The 19483-nt window shown below is 44.7% G+C and overlaps 1 protein-coding gene across 4 annotated transcripts in view; it reads left to right on the top strand.

The window, feature by feature from the left end:
* Positions 1-19483, top strand: part of DIPK2B (divergent protein kinase domain 2B) — a 48834-nt gene that overhangs the window by 26885 nt on the left and 2466 nt on the right. For 2 of the 4 annotated variants that reach the window (XM_074995238.1, XM_074995220.1), the window contains exons 2-4: positions 121-385; positions 13094-13267; positions 17226-17514. In XM_074995238.1, the coding sequence (XP_074851339.1) occupies positions 121-385; positions 13094-13267; positions 17226-17514 (728 nt within the window). The remainder of the gene's footprint in view (positions 1-120; positions 386-13093; positions 13268-17225; positions 17515-19483) is intronic. The other 2 variants (XM_074995230.1, XM_074995247.1) reach the window with 2 other exon arrangements.

Genomic DNA, 19483 nt, shown 5'->3' with positions numbered 1-19483 from the left:
AATGACCCAGTCCTTTTTCTAGCCATGGGAAACTTCAGTAAGAAAACTGGAAATTGCACTTGCATTGTCCAGCGTCATGCAGCTTAAAGTCTCCACCAGGAACTTGGTTTGCTTTGGCAGGTTTGACAACTGGCTCTCTTCGCATTTAAAACTGCCTCCTGACTACCTTCCCAGTTACTCCGGGAACTACACAGATGATGCCAAAAGCTGGCGAGTGGTGGAGATCTCCAGGTTAACCACCAAATACCAGCATGACCAAGCTGACAAGAGAATCTGTGCTTCCCTTTCCAAGACAAAAAGCTGCAGCATCGAGCACGTCTTGCGCAAGACGGAGAGATTCCAAAAGTGGCTGAAAGCAAAACGCCTCACACCAGACCTCGTGCAGGTGAGTTGGTGGGGACCTGTTAATGACCACACCCATTTGGTAGCTACTGGAGTTATTTCCTATAGCACAGTCAAGGGTAGGGGTGAGGGCGGGAATCTTGGCTTTGTTTATTTTGCAAGCTTCATAAAGAACCAAGGACTGTGACTCAATGGAGCTCCCTAAGCTCTACATTTGCAGGGATCCACGAAAAATAGGGTTTTGAAGCCTTCAGAGTGCTGTGTTGGGGACCCAAGTTGGGTGGAGGGAAGCACCTTCAAGCTTTTCAATGTCACATGACCGATTCCCACGTAAAGGGGAGTCAGAGGTTAACACCCAAACCAGTCTACATTAACTTTCTTCCATAATTACCAAGATTAGAACTGGCTGCTCTTTACAAAGCTCGTTCTGTTCCAGTCAGCCTTCCTGGCTGATCACTGCTGATCTGTCAGCCCCTGAGGCAGCATCCTGTGGGAAACCACGGCCAGGCAGTGCGGGTTGAGAAGAGCTGGAGAGAACAAGGATGAGCATCAGGGACAAGCAGCAAAAGAAGCCAAGCAAGACTTTAAAAGGAGCACAGTTTTTAAAGCAAAGCAGGGCAGGGACACCACCGGGCCTATAAAAAGCCAGCAGGAAACAGAGCTGTGCAATACACTTTTAAGAAACGTGTCTCGATTCTCCAGGCTGGGCCTTGGCCCACAGAGGACCGGAATTGAAAGTCCGGGTCCAAATATATGCAACCAAGAGGCACTGAAACCCCTGTGAGAGACGGGTGGGTTTGCCCTACAATTTTAGCTAAGGGCCGGTTAGATTTAAGCTGATTGGTAGAGGCTCATGCTTCCCTCCTGCCTGCCTAACTGCAAGTGCTCAGAAGCTGACTCTTCGCACTGGCCAGGGGGCTTTTACTCCTTCCTGAAATAAGCTTAATGCATGATCTGAGTTCCTGTCAGAACCATCTGCTTGTTGAACATCACAATGTGGCAAACCTCCTCCATTCAAAATCATGAGTCAAGCCCCCCCCGAAATCCTGAGATTAAAAAATAAGTCAAATTATTTAAAAATAGGTTTTAATCCCCCCCACGCACATACACTCCCCTCGAGGGGCACATTTGTAAACTTCCCTGTGCGACCATGGGGGCTAGAAACATTTTCGATAATGACAGTGGTGATGCTCATATAATCCTCTGACTCTAGGGCAGTGGAGTCTCAAGCAATTAAAGGATCACCACACTTGTAGTTGTCGTCCTTGCATATCTACCACAGGCCCCTGCCCCACTCCCCAAGAGCCAGGAAGCCCCCGTTCCTCCCCTCACTCTGCCTGAATGCCCTCCCCCAGGGCCAGGCACCTCCAGAGCCAGGCACCCCACCACACGCTAATTGAATATACCGGCGACCCACCAGAGCTGCCACCCCTGGAACCGCCTCAGAAGCTGGTGCCGCAGAAACCACAGGTGGTTGGGTACATGTGCAGAGGACACGCCACATGTGTGGCCCTGAGGAGCCGCATTTAAAGGCTGCAAGAGCCACATGCAGCTCCAGAGCCTTATTTGCCACACCACGGCATCCTGTGAGCCACACGTGGCAAGTGGACAATGTATTGAACACTGTGGCTCACGGAGCTGGGGTGTTAAGAAAGTTGCCAACACTGGACCCCGTTACTCATTAGCTCCCCTTTTGTCACTGTGTTTTAAAAAACCTGCGCATGTTTCAGTTGCTTCCTGTGACAGATCAGCCTTCCCCCTGCCCCTGGAGAGGGGATGTAGCGCACACAGCCGCCCCGGCAAGGACAGCCTCGTTATTTTTTACTTTGATCCCTTTTCTCCATCACCCCCACTGACTAACTCCCACCCAAAGGACGAGAGAACACTTCCTTCCTCAGCTGAGCCCACTGCGTGGTGCTCTGGGTGCAAGAAATGGAAGCACCACTTCCCTCAGAGGCATCCCTCAGAGGCAGAACACATGTCCTATCCCCAGGGCACTGGCCAGCTCGCTCCAGAGGCTTGGAAGGAGCCAGAGCCCCCAGACTAGGATTTCTATTTCTTAATCTCTAAGCTGTCTATAGCAACATGCGTCATGCCAGAGGAAGTTTGCTGGCCTTTTTAATAGAATCCTTGCATGTCACAGGGTAAGCAAGGCGAGACAGGCATGTCAGTCACAGCCCCAGCCTAAGGGAAGCCGCTGGGGTTACTGCCACTAGCGCGAGGCTGAAGACCACAGAGATAAAAGGTATGCGGTGCAAGCTGATAAGCAGGCAGCTCAAGGGGGAAAAAACAAATGCAGGAACAGGTGTTAAACAAAGCACCGCTGGAGAAGCACTGAGCATCTGCTGCACAGTGACACAGGAAGGATCGGTTCCCACTCTGGACCCAGGGCAGGCTGCTGCCTTTTATTGAGGATGACTTTCTGTCAAGGACCGACACCACCGCTAAGAAGAGTTGTAGCGTGTGACTGCTAGCAAAGGAGGGAAAGAAGTGGGCTGGTAGGTGGGACTGCAGGGGGATCTTTCAGCTAAGTTTTTTGTGCTACAAAGAGTCACTCTCTAAAGTGAAGACCTACCGGGGAAGGAACCTTGTAAAAACAGTACCCTGTAACCCCCAGATCTGCCCTCTGGGCACATTCACTTAGCTCTCTTGGCTCCTAGAAATAAGGAGTTTTCTTCTGCTTGATACTCCTGCTAGCCTGAAGAGCACTTGTGGCTGAGGATACATCCACGCTTACCAGGAAAGCAACTTGGTCAGGGTCAATGTCCCAGGGATCAATTTTGTATGCCCAATGTGGACAAACAAAATTGATCGGGGTCAACAGTCGAACCCGTACTCCTCATTCTAGTAAGGGAGACGGATGGAGAATTTCTCCCATTGAGGTCCCTCAGTGAGCACAGCCAGATAAACTGATTGTAGATACATCAATTCCAGCTATGCAATGCATCTAGGATTGACTAGGTGTAAGGTACACCTGCCCTGAGTCAGCTGCAGACCCAGAGGAATCGCCGGTAACAGGGCTGTTGACTAACCTGCGAATCATGTACTTACAAACTAGAGACAGCACAAGAGTTATCAGGTGTCACTGAGGGGCTACTTGGGCCGGCAGAATCTTTATTACTAGCAGCATAGTGGAAGGAGTCTGGTGTGAGTCTCAGAGCCAGCAGCTAGAAAAATGAGCACATTTGAGCTGAAAGGTGAAATGGACCTGGGACAGGACAGACCAGAGCATCTCTCTGGGGAAAGGCCATGTGCTCTACTTTCTCTAATAATTATATAAAAGAGAAGGAAAGTGCACTGGGGGTTACAACAAGAGTTCAAAAAACATCACTTACCTAAATGCACATGTTCTGATCAGCTGCATTATGCAAATCTCTGATCAGCTACATTATGCAAATCTCTCTTTAAATGCTGCAGTGAATTGTCTCCCAGGGGCACGAGGACACTCTCGCCCCACAAGATGGCAGTGTGGAGCGTTTTACTGGTGGGGAGGTGGGAAAGCCAACAGTACAGCAGGGCAAGCTGGTGAAACCCATCCAGTGAGCACGTTTCATGGGAGGTTGCATATAAATTGGGCAGTGTCTTCAGACTGCAACCAAATGACTTTAAATCAGGGGCCCAAAAAACTGAAGCACCTGAAATATCTATTTATCAACTGAATGCAGGAATCCAGTGTGTGTCAAAATGGAGACATTCTTGCAGAGACCTGGCTACTAGAAATTTAATTATCCAAACCTTACACCCTGCATGGGATCCTGTCTTATCAAAGGCTCTTGGCAATAAGGTCTCTTGGCTCCTCCTACACCTCCTTAGTTTCTCTGAAACCCAGTTTCAGTTGGCCTGGTTGCTTGCTCTCTCTCTCTCTCTCTCTCTCTCTCTCTCTCTCTCTCTCTCTCACACACACACACACATAGCATCATAGCATATGATGGATTCTGTTTGAGTGTCCCCAGCCAGTGCAGCCTAATTTCTCCTACAGGCCAGAATCTCCTCTGTGCACATTTGGGGATGCTAAACTTATGTAGGTGCTCTCATGCCCCAAAGGCAAATTGCCAAAGCAGGGCAGCATTCAAACTTAAGAACAAATCCACTGAACAATCCAGTGGTGCAATGGGTTAGTGCATTATACTTATAGGGCAATACTTCAAAGAGACATTGGCTACATCTACACTAGCCCCAAACTTCGAAATGGTCATGCAAATGGCCATTTCAAAGTTTACTAATGAAGCGCTGAAATACATATTCAGCACTTCATTAGCATGCGGGCAGCCGCGGCACTTCGAAATTGACGCGCCTCGCCGCCACGCGGCTCTTCCCAACAGGGCTTCTTTTTGAAAAGACCCCGCCTACTTCGAAGTCCCCTTATTCCCATCAGCTCATGGTAATAAGGGGACTTCGAAGTAGGCGGGGTCCTTTTGAAAAGGAGCCCCGTCAGGACGAGACGCGCGGCGGCGAGGCGCATCAATTTCGAAGTGCTGCGGCCGCCCGCATGCTAATGAAGCGCTGAATATGCATTTCAGCGCTTCATTAGTAAACTTTGAAATGGCCATTTGCGTGGACATTTCGAAGTTTGGGGCTAGTGTAGACACGGCCATTCTGAGGTTGGTTGCATTTGATGATTTAGTCAGGGTTGATCCTGTTTTAGGCAGGGGCTGGCCTTGATGACCTCCTGAGGTCCCTTCTAGCCCTAGAATTCTATGATTCTATGATTTACAGCAAGTTCTCAGACCTTTCTAGTCCTGTCACTCGAAGCAGGCCCTGGTGGTCTGCACTCAACAAAACACCCCTTGCGCACTGATCTAGGATTGCAGCTTTCACAGGTTCATGTTCTTTGGCTCTGTAAAATCAAGCAGAGTAGCATAATCCAATATCCACTAGCTGTAATGAAATATAAACTCAGTCCCATTTACAAGTGCAGTTGGTTTCCCCCTCACTTTTAATGTTCAGTAAAGCTGGGCCCAAACAAATGCCCCAGATTGCAAATATCACCCCTAAAATCCAAATGCGGATCCAAACATTTCAAATGGCTACTCTTTATAACAACCGCACCAAAAACGTGGAAACATATATCCCTGAAATGTGAGATTCTTGATATTCAGAGCCAGGTTTTCTGGTTTAGTCTGATTGTAAGATAAATCGCAGGAATTTGAAGTGCATTGCTGTGACCTGTTCAGCCTCGGGAGGCTGGAGATTCCTCCGATACCCCTCCTGAAATTTCAACAGCAAGAACTCCACAGATATCCCCCACCCCGCCTGCTGTAATTTCGGTAGTATCGTATTGACAGTGCAAATATATGTCAGTGAAAACAGTGGCACCCACAGCTGACAGCCTCTGTGGGCCTGGGGCAAGGAGGGAGGGGGTCCTAGCTCCTAGCCCTGAGTGGGGGTGGAGCCAAGGGCAGAAGAGGTGGGATTTAAGGCAGTGAGTCCTGGTCCCTCCCCACTGTGCATGGAGCAGCAACACAGCATTCTGTGGTGTTTTAAAGGAGTCTGGCAGCAGCTGCCCCATATACCTGCCCCTGCCCCCCATCGGCAGGCCTGAGGGCATCAAATGCTTCATTTTGTGATATGATAAATAACTGCAATTAACACAAGAACTGTTCAGTGACTGGCATTCTTTGTGACACTCGGGGTTCCATCGGTGCCGTCACGGGAGGAGCGTTCCCCATAAAACTGTGGGCACTCCAGTGGTGGCTGCACCTCTTCCCTCTCCTGGATATAGAAGAGATCTGACAGAAACTACTGGGCTCAAGTAATCTTCTGCTATAGAACAGAAAATTATGACAAACTTTAACATACTTGAATCAAAATGACAGAGCATGAAATAATGTTTTTCACTTTTCACTGCCTGTCCTGCCTGACCCCACGATCAGCGGGGCTGCCTGCCACAATGATTATTTCATCTGCCACAGTGAAAATCATCATTGCAAGCTCCAAAGGCTGCAGTACTGAAATCATGTGTGCTCCAGAGACCACCTTGATTTAACTCTGTGTTCGTGTGTAGCACTGGATGGCCCGTTTTAGCAGGACAGTAGGACAGTACAGTAGCCATGTAGGCATGCTATTTGTCAGTGCTTCAACAGCCAGAGTTCATCGTTTGAAGGGTCAGAGTTGACAGCTTGTTTTTTCTGTTTGAAATGGACAATAAAAAAGTAGGCTGGTTTCAGCCCTACATCTCCTGCAGGGCAAATCTCTTACCCTAACGAGGAAGATTGACTAAAAGACTTAAGGCACAAAAAAATGTTAATAATGCCCAGGCAAAAAAAGTAACCTCACAATTTTAAACTTGCCCATTTTGGACACACAAGTCACAATTTGAAGCTGCTAATCAGCTGCATTGTCCAACTCCCCCCACATAAATTCTCCATTGGTTTTCTGGCCCCTCAGGAGCAACCTTTACAGCCAGCTTCACTTTGCTTGTTAAAGATCAGCAAGAGGTTCATTCACCTGATGGCTGGTCCTTTGTGGGAAAGGACCAGAAGTATCTTTGTTCCATGGACATCTCCAGGCTAATATTTTTTTATTTATTTATTGCCTTGTGCTAGAGATAAGCCTGAACCAAGCTCCCAGGTCTGAACATACCTGAATTTTACGTGGTGAAAGATAATGCCGGAATCTGAAGTTGGAACAAGAACCTGATTTTTGCAGTAGACCTTTATATCTGTAGGAGGCTGAACCAAATCACAGATTCAAATACCCAAAACCTCTGGGTGGTTTGAAACCCAGATTCAATTTTTTTGCAGCCTGGACCAATTTCTAATTGTATTAAGTCACATAACATATGGCACAGTCAGTCCTTACTGTGAACTATAGATGTACAGAGCTGTAGCAGCACAGCTGTACTGATACAACTGCAGCACTCTAGCGCATCTCATGTCAGTGCTCTACGCTGACAGGAGAGCTCTGACTTCAGCATACTAAAACCACCTCCCTGAGCAGCAGAAGCTACGTCAGTGGGAGAAGCTCTCCTGCCAACACAGTGCTGTGGACATTAGTGTTTGTGTGGGTAGTTCAGTCACACCCCGATCAACGCAAGTTCTGCTGATGTAGGCTGTAGTGTAGGCATGGCCTTAACATCCAGAGTGAGACGACAATGCAAGGGACGTAAGACATTCTGTCATTAAGCCAATTATCTCTAGTGCTTTGAATGACAAGATCTTCAGCTTTGCGTCCAATCAATGAATTTTGCCCAGCAATTTTACAACTTTAAAATTAAAACTGTCAATTGGCTCTCTTTTCAGCAGCAGAGCTAGTATGGCTCTTTCTCCCTAAAAATGCTGCCACCCCCCTCCCGCCCCAGTGAAGCACTTAAGATGTGCTAAATTATAAGCTTGTGAAGCCAATGGAGCTTATTTGCATGACTAGAGCTTTGCTGGACCCAAGCCTTTGTCAAGTAATTAAAATATTAAGAAAAATAGTATTAATTATTGATATAAATGTGGGAAACAGGGATTTCATCAGTGAGGAGGGCTTTAAACTAGGTTCGACAGGGATGGGGAGCAAAGCCCACAGGCAAGTAGAGAAGATGGAGACCTGGGAGATGGGTTGGAAATGGGAGGGAGCATGGGCTATAACGGCAGAGAAAAAGGAGGGTCAGGGCAAAACTGGGAGGCAAGATCAAATCAATATCTTAAATGCCTATATACAAATGCCACAAGTATGAGTAATAAGCAGGAAGAACTGGAAGTGCTAATAAATAAATACAACTATGACATTGTTGGCATCGCAGAAACTTGGTGGGATAATACACATGATTGGAATGTCGCTATGGAAAGGTACAGCTTGCTCAGGAAGAACAGACAGGGGAAGAAGGGAGAAGGTGTTGCCTTATATATTAAAAATGTACACACATGGACTAAGGTGGAGATGGACATAGGAAACGGATGTGTTGAGAGCCTCTGGATTAAGCTAAAAGGGGTAACAAACAAGGGTGATGTCCTGCTAGGAGTCTACTACAGGCCACCTACCCAGCTGGAAGAGGTGGATGAGGCTTTTTTTTAAACAACTAACAAAATCATACAGGGCCCAAGATTTGGTAGTAATGGGGGACTTCAACTATCCAGATATATTTTGGGAAACTAACACAGTGACACACAGATTATCCAATAAGTTCTTGGACTGCATTGGAGACAACTTTTTATTTCAGAAGATTGTAAAACCTACCAAGTGGGAAGCTGTCCTACATATGATTTTAACAAAGAGGGAAGAATTGATTGAGAATCTGAAAGTGGAAGGCAGCTTGGGTGAAAGTGATCGTGAAATCATAGAGTTCACAATTTTAAGGAAGGGTAGAAGGGAGAACAGCAAAATAGAGACAATGGACTTCAGGAAGGCAGATTTTGGTAAACTCAGAGAGCTGGTAGGTAGGGTCCCATGGGAATCAAGACGGAGGGGAAAAACAACAGAGGAGAGTTGGCAGTTTCTCAAAGGGACATTATTTAGGGCCCAAAAGCAAGCTATCCCGCTGCGTAGGAAAGATAGAAAACATGGCAAAAGACCTCCTTGACTTAACCAGCAGATCATGGTGATCTGCGTGATCTCAAAATTAAAAAGGAATCATATAAAAAATGGAAACTAGGACAAATGACAAAGGATGAATATAGGCAAACAACATAAGAATGCAGGAGCAATATTAGAAAGGCAAAGGCACAAAATCAGCTCAGATTAGCTACAGGAATAAAGGGAAACAAGAAGTCTTTTTATAAATACATTGAACACAAGAGGAAGACCAAGGATAGGGTAGGCCCATTGCTCAGTGAGAAGGGAGAAATGGGAAACTTGGAAATGGCAGAGATGCTTAATGACGTCTTTGTTTCAGTCTTCACTGAGAAGTCTGAAGAAGGAACACCTAACATAGTAAATGCTGGTGGGAAAGGGGTAGGTTTAGAAGATGAAATAAAAAAAGAACAAGTTAAAAATCACTGAGGAAAGTTAGATGTCTGCAAATCACCGGGGCCTGATGAAATGCATCCTAGAATACTCAAGGAGCTGATGGAAGAGGTATCTGAGCCTTTAGCTATCATCTTTGGAAAATCATGGGAAACGGGAGAGATTCCAGAAGACTGGAAAAAGGCAAACATAGCACCTATCTATAAAAAGGGGAATAAGAACAACACAGGAAACTACAGACCAGTCAGTTTAACTTCTGTGCCATGAAAGATAATAGAACAAGTAATTAAGGAAATCATCTTCCATCTTGGAAGGTGGTAAGCTGATAGGGAACAGCCAGCATGGATTTGCAAAGAACAAATCATGTCAAACCAATCTGATAGCTTTCTTTGATGGGATAACAGGCCTTGTGGATATGGGAGAGTGGTGAATGTGGTATACCTAGATTTTAGTAAGGCATTTGATATGGTCTTGCATGATACTCTTATCAATAAACTAGGCAAATACAACTTAGATGGGGCTACTATAAGGTGGGTGCAAAACTGGCTGGATAACTGTACTCAGAGAGTAGTTATTCATGGTTCTCAATCCTGCTGGAAAGGTATAACAAGTGGGACTCCGCAGGGGTCTGTATTGGGACTGGTTCTGTTCAATATCTTCATCAACGATTTAGATATTGGCATAGACAGTAAGCTTTATTAAGTTTGCAGACGATACCAAGCTAGGAGGGGTTGCAACTGCTTTGGAGGACAGGGTCAAAATTGGAGAAATGGTCTGAGGTAAACAGGATGAACTTTAATAAAGACAAATGCAAAGTGCTCCACTTAGGAAGGAACAATCAGTTTCACACATACACAATGGGAAGTGACTGTCTAGGAAGGAGTATGTCAGAAAGGGATCTAGGGGTTATAGTGGACCACAAGTTAAATATGAGTCAACAGTGTGATGCTGTTGCAAAAAAAAAAAAAAAAGCAGACATGATTCTGGGATGTATTAACAGGTGTGTTGTGAATAAGACATGAGAAGTCATTCTTCTGTTTTACTCTGCACTGGTTAGGCCTCAGTTGGAGTATTCAAGAAAGATGTGGAGAAATTGGAAAAGGTCCAGAAAAGAGCAAAAAGAATGATAAAGGTCTAGAGAACATGACCTATGAAGAAAGGCTGAAAGAATTGGGCTTGTTTAGTTTGGAAAAAAGAAGAGTAAGTGGGGGACATGATAGCGGTTTTCAAGTATCTGAAAGGGTGTCATAAGGAGGAGGGAGAAAACTTGTTCCTCTTGGCCTCTGAGGATAGAACAAGAAGCAATGGGCTTAAACTGCAGCAAGGGAGGTTTAGGCTGAACATTAGGAAAAAGTTCCTCACTGTCAGGGTGGTCAAACCTTGGAATAAGTTGCCTAGAGAGGTTGTGGAATCTCCATCTCTGGAGATATTTAAGAACAGGTTAGATAAGTGTCTATCGGGGTGGTCTAGACAGTACTTGGTCCTGCCATGGGGGCAGGGGGCTGGACTCGATGACCTCTCAAGGTCCCTTCCAGTCCCAGCATTCTATGATTCTATGATCTGTTCAGCTTCCAGCTTTATTCTTGTTCATTCTGTTTCCATGACACAAATAGCACTGGCCTCAAGTCAAAGTATGAATGAGCCCAGTCTGAAGGTCATTTAACTCAACTGGGAATGTTCTGGCTCCCAAACTGATGACAAACATGCATTGGATACCTCCTGCATGTTCACACTGACTTCACTTACGTGCTCCAGGCTGAACAGCGTGTATGAGAAAGCTGTAGCATTCTGATCTTTGTACTGGAAAAAACATCAGTCACTGTTTTAATTAGGAAATCCCAAAAATAATTCCATGGAAAGCAAACCACTTGATCACTTCACTAGGCTCATATAATCAGATCAGCTATGAAGTGGGAAATTTAACTTTTTGATTGCATTAAAGTATCAGCATTTCTGCTCCTACCACATGCAGTTATGGCAAACAGAATGTTGGGGGTCATTATAAAAGGGACACATAGAACTAAATATCATCATGGCACAGCACATCTTGAATACTGTGTGCTGATATGGTCGCTTCCTCTCAAAAAGATATATCGGGATTGGCAAAGGTTGAAAAAAGAGACGCAAATGCTTAGGGATATGGAACAGCTGCCGTATGAGGAGAGATTAATAAGATTGGGACTTTTCAACTTGGAAGAGAGTCCACTAAGGAGGAATATGATCAAGGGCTATAAAATCATAACTGATAATGGTGAAAGTGAATAAGGAAGTTATTTACTCCCTCTCATAACACAAGAACTAAGGGTCACCAAATGAAATTAATGATAGGCAGAAAGCTTAAAACAAACAAAGGGAAATATTTGCTCACACAATGCACAGTCAACCTGTGGAACTCCTTGCTAGAGGATGTTGTGAAGGCCAAGACTATAGCAGGGTTTAAAAAAGAGCTAGATAAATTCATGGAGGATAGGTCCATCAATGGCTTTTATCCAGCATGGGTAGGTATGGTGTCTCTAGTCTCTGTCAGAAGCCAGAGACGGGGAGGGATCACTTGGTGACTGCCTGTTGTGTTCACTCCCTCTGGGGCACCTGGCATTGGCCACTGTTGGAAGACAAGATACTGGGCTAGATGGACCTTTGGTCTGACCCAGTATGGCAGTTCTTATGCAATTACATCTCAACATTTGCATTCCAAACTCCTATAGGCAGCAGGGCTTTCTGACTTTGGCTGCAAATATTTGCATACACTCACAGCTGCAAGAGAATTTTGGCACCATTTATCAACCATTTAACACAATTCTGCTTGACTTATTTTTTTTTTCTCACTCCCCTTCCAAAAGAAAAGTGACACAAAATCAGCAATAACATGTTTAAGTGAACTGTAAGACAGAATTGCCTTTTTCTGCAGGGTTTTATGTTGGACAAAAATATCTTCTTGCTAATGCTGCTTTAGAAGAGAGAAATGTAAGAGGATGTACCATTTAAACGCTCTCATAGAGTTAATTCTCCACGTCATTTTTCTATAACTGATAAAGTAAAATGCACTTAAATTAAAAAATAAGCTGCTACAAAGTACATCAATGTAATAAGCAGCCATTTGTACCAGCTGCAGATGTTTTATGTGCTTTTAAAATTAAGATATTCAAATACAGACAATACAACATACCATCTGATGAATCCATAAACCTGAGAATCATTTGCTTGCCGGTATCTGCAGGAAAGGTATAGGCAAAACATTAAATCTGTATGTAAATTATTTACCATAAAACTTACCAAAGACAGAATTCATCCTATACAGGCACCGACATATAATATGTATATAGGAGTTTTAAAATTTTAGTTAGCCTCCCTAGTGAACAGCGTCACAGAAAAAGATCATTCATAGGCTAAGGTGACTAGGCTGTGCTTGGAAGATGCTCTTTGAAAAAAAGAAGTGACTCACTGGGGAGAGAGGGCTCCAAAAAGATGGAGAACACAAGTGGATGAGCCGCAGCTAGAGAGCTGCGGAGGGGGGCACAAGCTATAGAAAAAAAGAATTGGTTCGGTATACAGATACAGAGGCAGATAGGCATGAGCCCTCCAGAGTGGATGTTTCAGAAACAGTGTGCCATGTGGAGATACCTGCCTGAATGTATATTTTACGTGAAGTCTGAAACAGGAGACTGGAGCCAAGGTAGTTCCATGTTTAAAGAAGATACAACTGCAGCATCTCTCTAAAGGGCTTTAAGCTGCAAAGTAATTCAGAGGAATGTTTTCTAAAGGTAGCTGTGAGGGGGACATGTACAGACCTGCTGGCAGGGTTCTCATATAGTGTGTAGACCAGCTCTTCCAGCTACCAAGTGTCTTTGTTCTTTCCTGCCAGGGGCTACGTACGCCAATGCTGCGCTGTCCCTCACAGCGGCTATTAGACAGAATAGTACGCCGCTACGCAGAGGTGCCAGATGCTGGCAGTGTCTACATGGATCACCTCACAGACCGGGACAAACTACGCCTCCTCTACACCCTTTCAGTGAACACACATCCCATCCTGTTACAGGTACAGCACCTCTCCCGAGGGGAGCATAGCTCAAAACCTAGTTCAAGCCCTTCTGTGGAGAGTGAGTATGGTGGTCTCTAGATGCTCAGGACACCCAGCAGGTTTTTTCACCATCATGCTAAGCTGTATGGAGAGTTCCTCTTCCTTGACCTCACTGAGGCTTCAATGTTACTTGTATCAGTGCGGGGGGCAACTTGCAGCTTCTGTGAAAGGCAGAGAGAGCTGCAGGGGCTCAGCACCTCAGAACCCACGTGGATTGGAATGCAGGGCAAGAACAACGTTCCAGTGGGCCATGTTCCACTTGTGGTGTTACTATATTGCACTAAATTGCCAAAAGTGTGGTGTCTACATAGAGAGAGCAGGACTGACCAATCAGCAGAAGGGGTCAAAGTTGTGACTGAGGGTTTGGGCCATGTAGTTCCTCAGGCTTAATGCTGCACTGCCATTCATTTTTATGTGCATCAGACAAACTAGGACTAAACCAAAATTCAGTGCTGGGATGATTGGATTAACACATGACCTACGAGGAGAGGCTCAGGGATTTGGACATATTTAGTTTGCAGTAGGGAAGAGTGGGGGCAATTTGATAGCAACTTCAACTTGCTGAAGGGGAGCTCTAGAGAGGATGGAGAGAGGCTCTTCTCAGTGGGGACAGATGGCAGAACAAGGAGCAATGGTCTCAGGTTACAGGGGAGAAGGTGTAAGTTGGATAGTAGGGAAAACTATTTCACCAGGAGGGTGGTGAAGCACTGGAATACGTTACTGAGACAGCTGTTGGAGTCTCCATGCCTAGAGGTTTTTAAGCCCCTGCTTGACAAAATCCTGGCTGGGATGATTCAGTTGGGGTTGATCCTGCTTTAGGCAGGGGACTGGACTCAATCTCCCTCGGAGTCTACGATTTCCTCTTCCTAAGAGCCATTTCTGTGGGAACCTCTGATTCCTCTCCACACCACTGTCCATTTCTCTCCTCCTCCTCTTGGCCAGCTCATAATAATCCCTATATTGCACCCTCAGGGATGGGCTATTGTTTGACTCCCCTTCCTCTGCCAGCTGTCTCAGATCCATACACCTTTTCAGCTTTGTCCCATCCCCTTACTCATGCACAGAAGTGACCTCTAGAATCTGGGTAGACTGCAGGTTTGAGGCTTATCTCCAGGACCAGATTTTCAAATATGCTCTGTAGCCATCTGCTCCTATTGCTCTCAGTGAGCTGTGCTGGATACCGGACACTTCTGAAACTCTTTCACTACCTGGGAGCTGTTGTGTGGGTGCCAAGTTCTTTGGAAAATCTGGCTCCTGGTCACTAGCAAAGTCACTTGCCTTATCCCTCACTCTGCCGGTGGCATATGTTCAGATCATCTTCTTGCCGTTCTCAGCAACCTTTGCTTATGTCAGCATAGTGATCTGGGTACTTCAGCCTGCCAGGTCATTATGTTCATGTATGTAAGTGTTTAAGGGAAATTTTACCTTGACAACATTTGTTAGTCCACTCCAAAACTAAGGGGCTAAAAATCATTTTACAAAAGAAAAAATAATTCTTTCTGGAAAGAGTTAATTGCGTAAATATCTTCCTAGAAAAGGGGAATGACAGCTGCCAATAACGCTCAGGACCACAACAGAACTGGACGTACCAGAACATACATTTAATCGAAAGTAAAAGTTCTATCTCCGCCGTGCCTGTTTCTGAACCACTGGGGAGCCCAAAAGCAGGATTATTACTTTTCCAAAGAAACCAACTAAAATTTGGGAGGTTAAGAAAGATTCCCTCTAGATGTGATCTGGTAGGATAACTGCATTGCTTGCAAGCCATGAGTCTGACCTCTTGAATGCAGAAAGCATCTTTATGCTGTATCATGCAGCCATGTAATGTCACTGGGATATACTTTATAAAGCATTTACGGTATTTTTTGAAAAGAATAAATTATTTCTGCCCTTCTGCTCCCACCTCACCTGAATGGCTATGGCTTAAACTGCATTGGGCACAGCAGGAGCCAACAAAAATAACCTAAAATAGCTATCCTATACCTCACAATTTCATGACTTTAAAGCATATCAGTGTTTCAGTCTTTCCACAGAACCCCAAGTTCCCCTTTCCTAATAATATAAAACATCTGGGTTATGAGATTTCAGGCTTTACATGCATGACAGAAAACCACAGCTGGTCCCAACCCATCCCAGGCCCTCAGTTCCAAGTCATTTTAGGAGAGTAACTCCACACCAGGGCCACGTGTACGCTACAGCAATCTTTCAAAAGATGATCTTCCGGAATATCTTCTTTAGAAAGAGTGTGTCCACACGAGAAAGGAGGTTGAGCCTCTCTTTTGATAGAAAGTGGCCACACAGCCCCCACTTTTTTTGAAAGAATGGGCCAGGGATCAAAAAATCCAGCCTCATGAGAACTGCTCTTTTGAAAACAAAAAAGGGGAGTGGGGGGCAAGGAGCATCTACACATGCTTTTTTCTGGAAGAAGCTTTCAAAAGGAGGCGTTCTTCCTAATCCGGGAGTGGGATTTCGTACCGAAAGAGCACATTTTGTGTGTGGACACACCGTGTGCTCTTTTGAAAAAGAGCCTGATTCTCCAAAAGAACTGGCTAGTGTAGATGTGGCCTAGCGGAAGAAAAACAGATTGCAGCAGATTGATTTAAGAGAAGAACAGCTGTTTGAAGCAGCTCAGGGATTTGGAATGGTGGAAGTCATCTGGGGAGTAGAAGATGGATTAGCAGGCAGAGGTCAAGTAAGATGGGCTCAGGTGAATGACAATTATACTGCATGCTTCCACTGTTTATCAAGTAGCGCTGCAATTGCTAAGCGCAGAGTATATTTTGCAGCATCAAACATATCTGGTCTTGCCACATGAACTCCACATATTCAAACATCATGAGTCAGGACCCAAAAGTCACAAATAAAAAAAGAATATATTTTTGGTTCTGATTATTTGATTCTCAGTGCTTAGTCCTTTAAATTGCACTGGAGTAATATTTTCATTCTCTTATATTAAACTTTGAATGCTAGCAACTATTTGTAAAAAGTGACAGCCAAAGCACTCACCTATTGTCATGACGCCAGGAGCTGAGGTTTAAGAAGTAATACCAATTGTAACAAAAGATGACAAAATGAAAAAGATGAAACCAAATGTTCAAAAAATTAGGAATTAGAATCCCCCCAAAATCACTACATTGTCTTCAAATTATGATATTTCAAAAAATAATAAATGTAGGGTTATTCTTATTTGTCTTCTGTAATTCAGTCAACTTTTAGGAGCAACACAATTCTACCAGTTGGAGGCTAAGAAAAGCCCCACAATCACTAGATTCCTGATAAAAAATCATGCATTTAGAGCATTGTTTTTTAAAACATCCAAGAATTCCTTAATTCCCCACAGCACAGTCAGCTAACGTAGTACAGGTTGGAACCCTGTTAATCCAGCACCCTTGGGACCTGACCAGTGCCCAACAAGAGTGTTTGCCGGACCACAGGAGGCCAGCATTGTCAGCAGCATTACCAACACTTCCACTGCTTACTGAGCTCTTAGAAGACATTTAGGGGTAAATTACAGCTAAATAACAGTACAGAATGCTGAGAGCCCAGGCTGGTGGCTGTAAACAAACTTTATGGGCTGTGGAAAACTTGGCCCCACCCATGATGAATGGCTAACTGAAATCACACCGGACTAAGGATGTTGCCAGACCAGAGTGTGCTGACCTAGAAAAATTCAACCTATACTGGCAACAGACCATGCAACACCCAAAACTACTTTCGCTTTCCGTGAGCTGGTTTCTGTCACACCACACCACCCACCTGAAACCGTACAAAATCTCTCTGTCTCTCACACAGACGCACACACGCACGCTTACTTTACTGAAAATCTATTCATGCAGGCGCTGTATGTGCAAGTCTGCATATACGCCTCTCAGTATTTTTGGTGACTACATCCATTATTTGCCTTCTTGTCTCACAGATTTTCCCAGAAGCAGAAGGATGGCCGTTTCCAAAGTATTTGGGGTCATGTGGCCGGCTGATCGTCACTGCCAGCACGAGGCCTTTAAAGGAGTTCTACAGCTCTCCTCCTGAGGTGGCGGCCGATCTGGCTCTGCAGCTCCTCTCTGTCGTCAATTCCATGAGGAACAATGACTTGAACTATTTCTTTTATTTTGTCCATGTTGATGCTGGCACATTTGGCGTTTTTAACAATGGGCATCTGTTCATCCGGGATGCCAGCACCCTGGGCATCATTGACAAACAGGAAGGTACTCAGTATGGTCTTTGAATAAGCATCTGTCAAGAGAGGATTTAGCAAGGCAAGGGAAAAAAAATCCTTCTCCTGCTATGCTAATTTTATTTAAAACATCAAACATTGCTCAGTAAATTGGATAATTAAAAGTTCAAGAGGAGACATTTACTGCCAGTAAAAACATAACCAGCTCCTGCAGTGCTTAGGGCTGTATTCAGAACGTTACATAACTTTCACTGGTACTGTAAAGGGGACTGTGACTAACACTATGGTTAAACAGCATTGGAATAGTCTTTGTAGAACTACACTGGTAATATCTGTGACTAGTAATGGTAGCCACCATGGCAATATTTGAGTGCGAAGATTTAACAGTTTCCTAAATCACTTTTCTTTAAAACCGGGGGTCACAAAATTAATTTGCAGACAGAAACTTTACAGGCCTACTTCAGTGTTAAATATATGGCCAAATCCTTTAGATCCTCTCAGGCTATCTTATCGCATTTGCTTTAGAATTATTAACAAAGGAAACCCCCCTTTTCTCAATGTGGCCTGAGTTCAAGCTCTGCTTTACTCCAAACTGCTCAGTAATACACCCTCGAAACCTGAGCCAGAATATTTCACGTTTTTCTTTTTTTCCTAACAAATTCTTTTATCTTGTGCAGGCATCTGAATAATTCTCAAGTATTCACAAGTGTCTACAGATTTTGTGAAAATCTTCCAGGGGACGTCTACACAGCTGCACTATTTTGAAATAAGCTATTCTGGAAGAGTTATTCTGGAATAGCTAACTTTGAAATAATGTTGTTACATGCAAAATGGATTCGAAATAGCTATTTCAAAATAGAGCACCCAGACACAATAGAGCCTATTTCAAAATAGAGCCCTTGAATGCACTAAGGCTTATATCAAAATGGGCTCTATTCACTGGCAACCTCTACATGGGGAGTGCCGCTGCCAGCAGGGTCATGCAAATGAGGGCGTGTGACAATGCAAATGGCCGCTCATTTGCAAAGTTACATGCCTCATTTGCATAGTCACGCGAGATCACTGTCCAGGCAGAGGCTTCTGTTGTCACAAAAGAAGCCACGTAGATGGGATTCTGTCGACCAACATCTGCCTTCTTGACAACCCCTTACCCCTAAAAAAAACAAGGAATAAGGGGCTGTCAACAAGGGAGGGGTTGGTCCACAGAACCCTGTCTACATGGCTTGTTTTGTGACAGAAGCCTCTGCCAGGATAGTGATCTCTTATGACTATGCAAATAAATGGCCATTTGCATTGTCGAGGGCCCTCAGTTTGCATGACCCTGATGGCAGCAGCAACCCATGTAGATGTAGGCCCTGTCTTAACAGCCCCTATTTCAAAATAGGCACTATTCCTCATGCAGTGAGGATTATCTATTTCGAAAGAAGCCAGCCGCTATTTCAAAATTATTTCAAAATAGTGGTTGCATTGTGCAGACACTGTCAAAGTTATTTTTTAAAGAACAGATGCTATTTCAAAAATAATTTTGCTGTGTAGACCCACCCTTAGTGAAATATCAGGGCTGACGACAGAGTTGGGCATGTGTGCAAAGGGGGCAGGTGTCCTGCAGTCCAGTGATTATCAAGAGCCTGGAGCCCCCAGAAGCAGCAGCACCCAGAGCCCCAGGCAGCACTGAGGGCTGGCTGGGTAAGACTGGACCCTAGCTCCACCTCATCCAGCTTGCTCAGGGACCAGGCAAGTCTGTTGCCAGCCCTGTGACACAGTCAGTTCCATTTATTTTAGCATTATTGGTTCAGCTCCAACCAGGTAACCTCCTGTTAAATCTTACTGGTTTTGGAGGAGATGGAAAACCAAGGCCTTTACTTGTGGCGGTTTCTATAGGAAGTTCACATTTCAGCTCTGTATTAACGTTGTACTCGAGTTTCTCTGCTATGTTAATCAAATGCATTATTCTTCTCCTCCTGTCTATAAAACATTGCAGGGTAGCACTGAATGCTTTT

This window comes from Carettochelys insculpta, chromosome 1 (assembly GCF_033958435.1).
Source record: "Carettochelys insculpta isolate YL-2023 chromosome 1, ASM3395843v1, whole genome shotgun sequence".
Taxonomy (NCBI): Eukaryota; Metazoa; Chordata; order Testudines; family Carettochelyidae; genus Carettochelys; species Carettochelys insculpta.
Note: the sequence above shows the minus strand (reverse complement) of the source record. Positions and strands in the feature narration are given on the sequence as shown.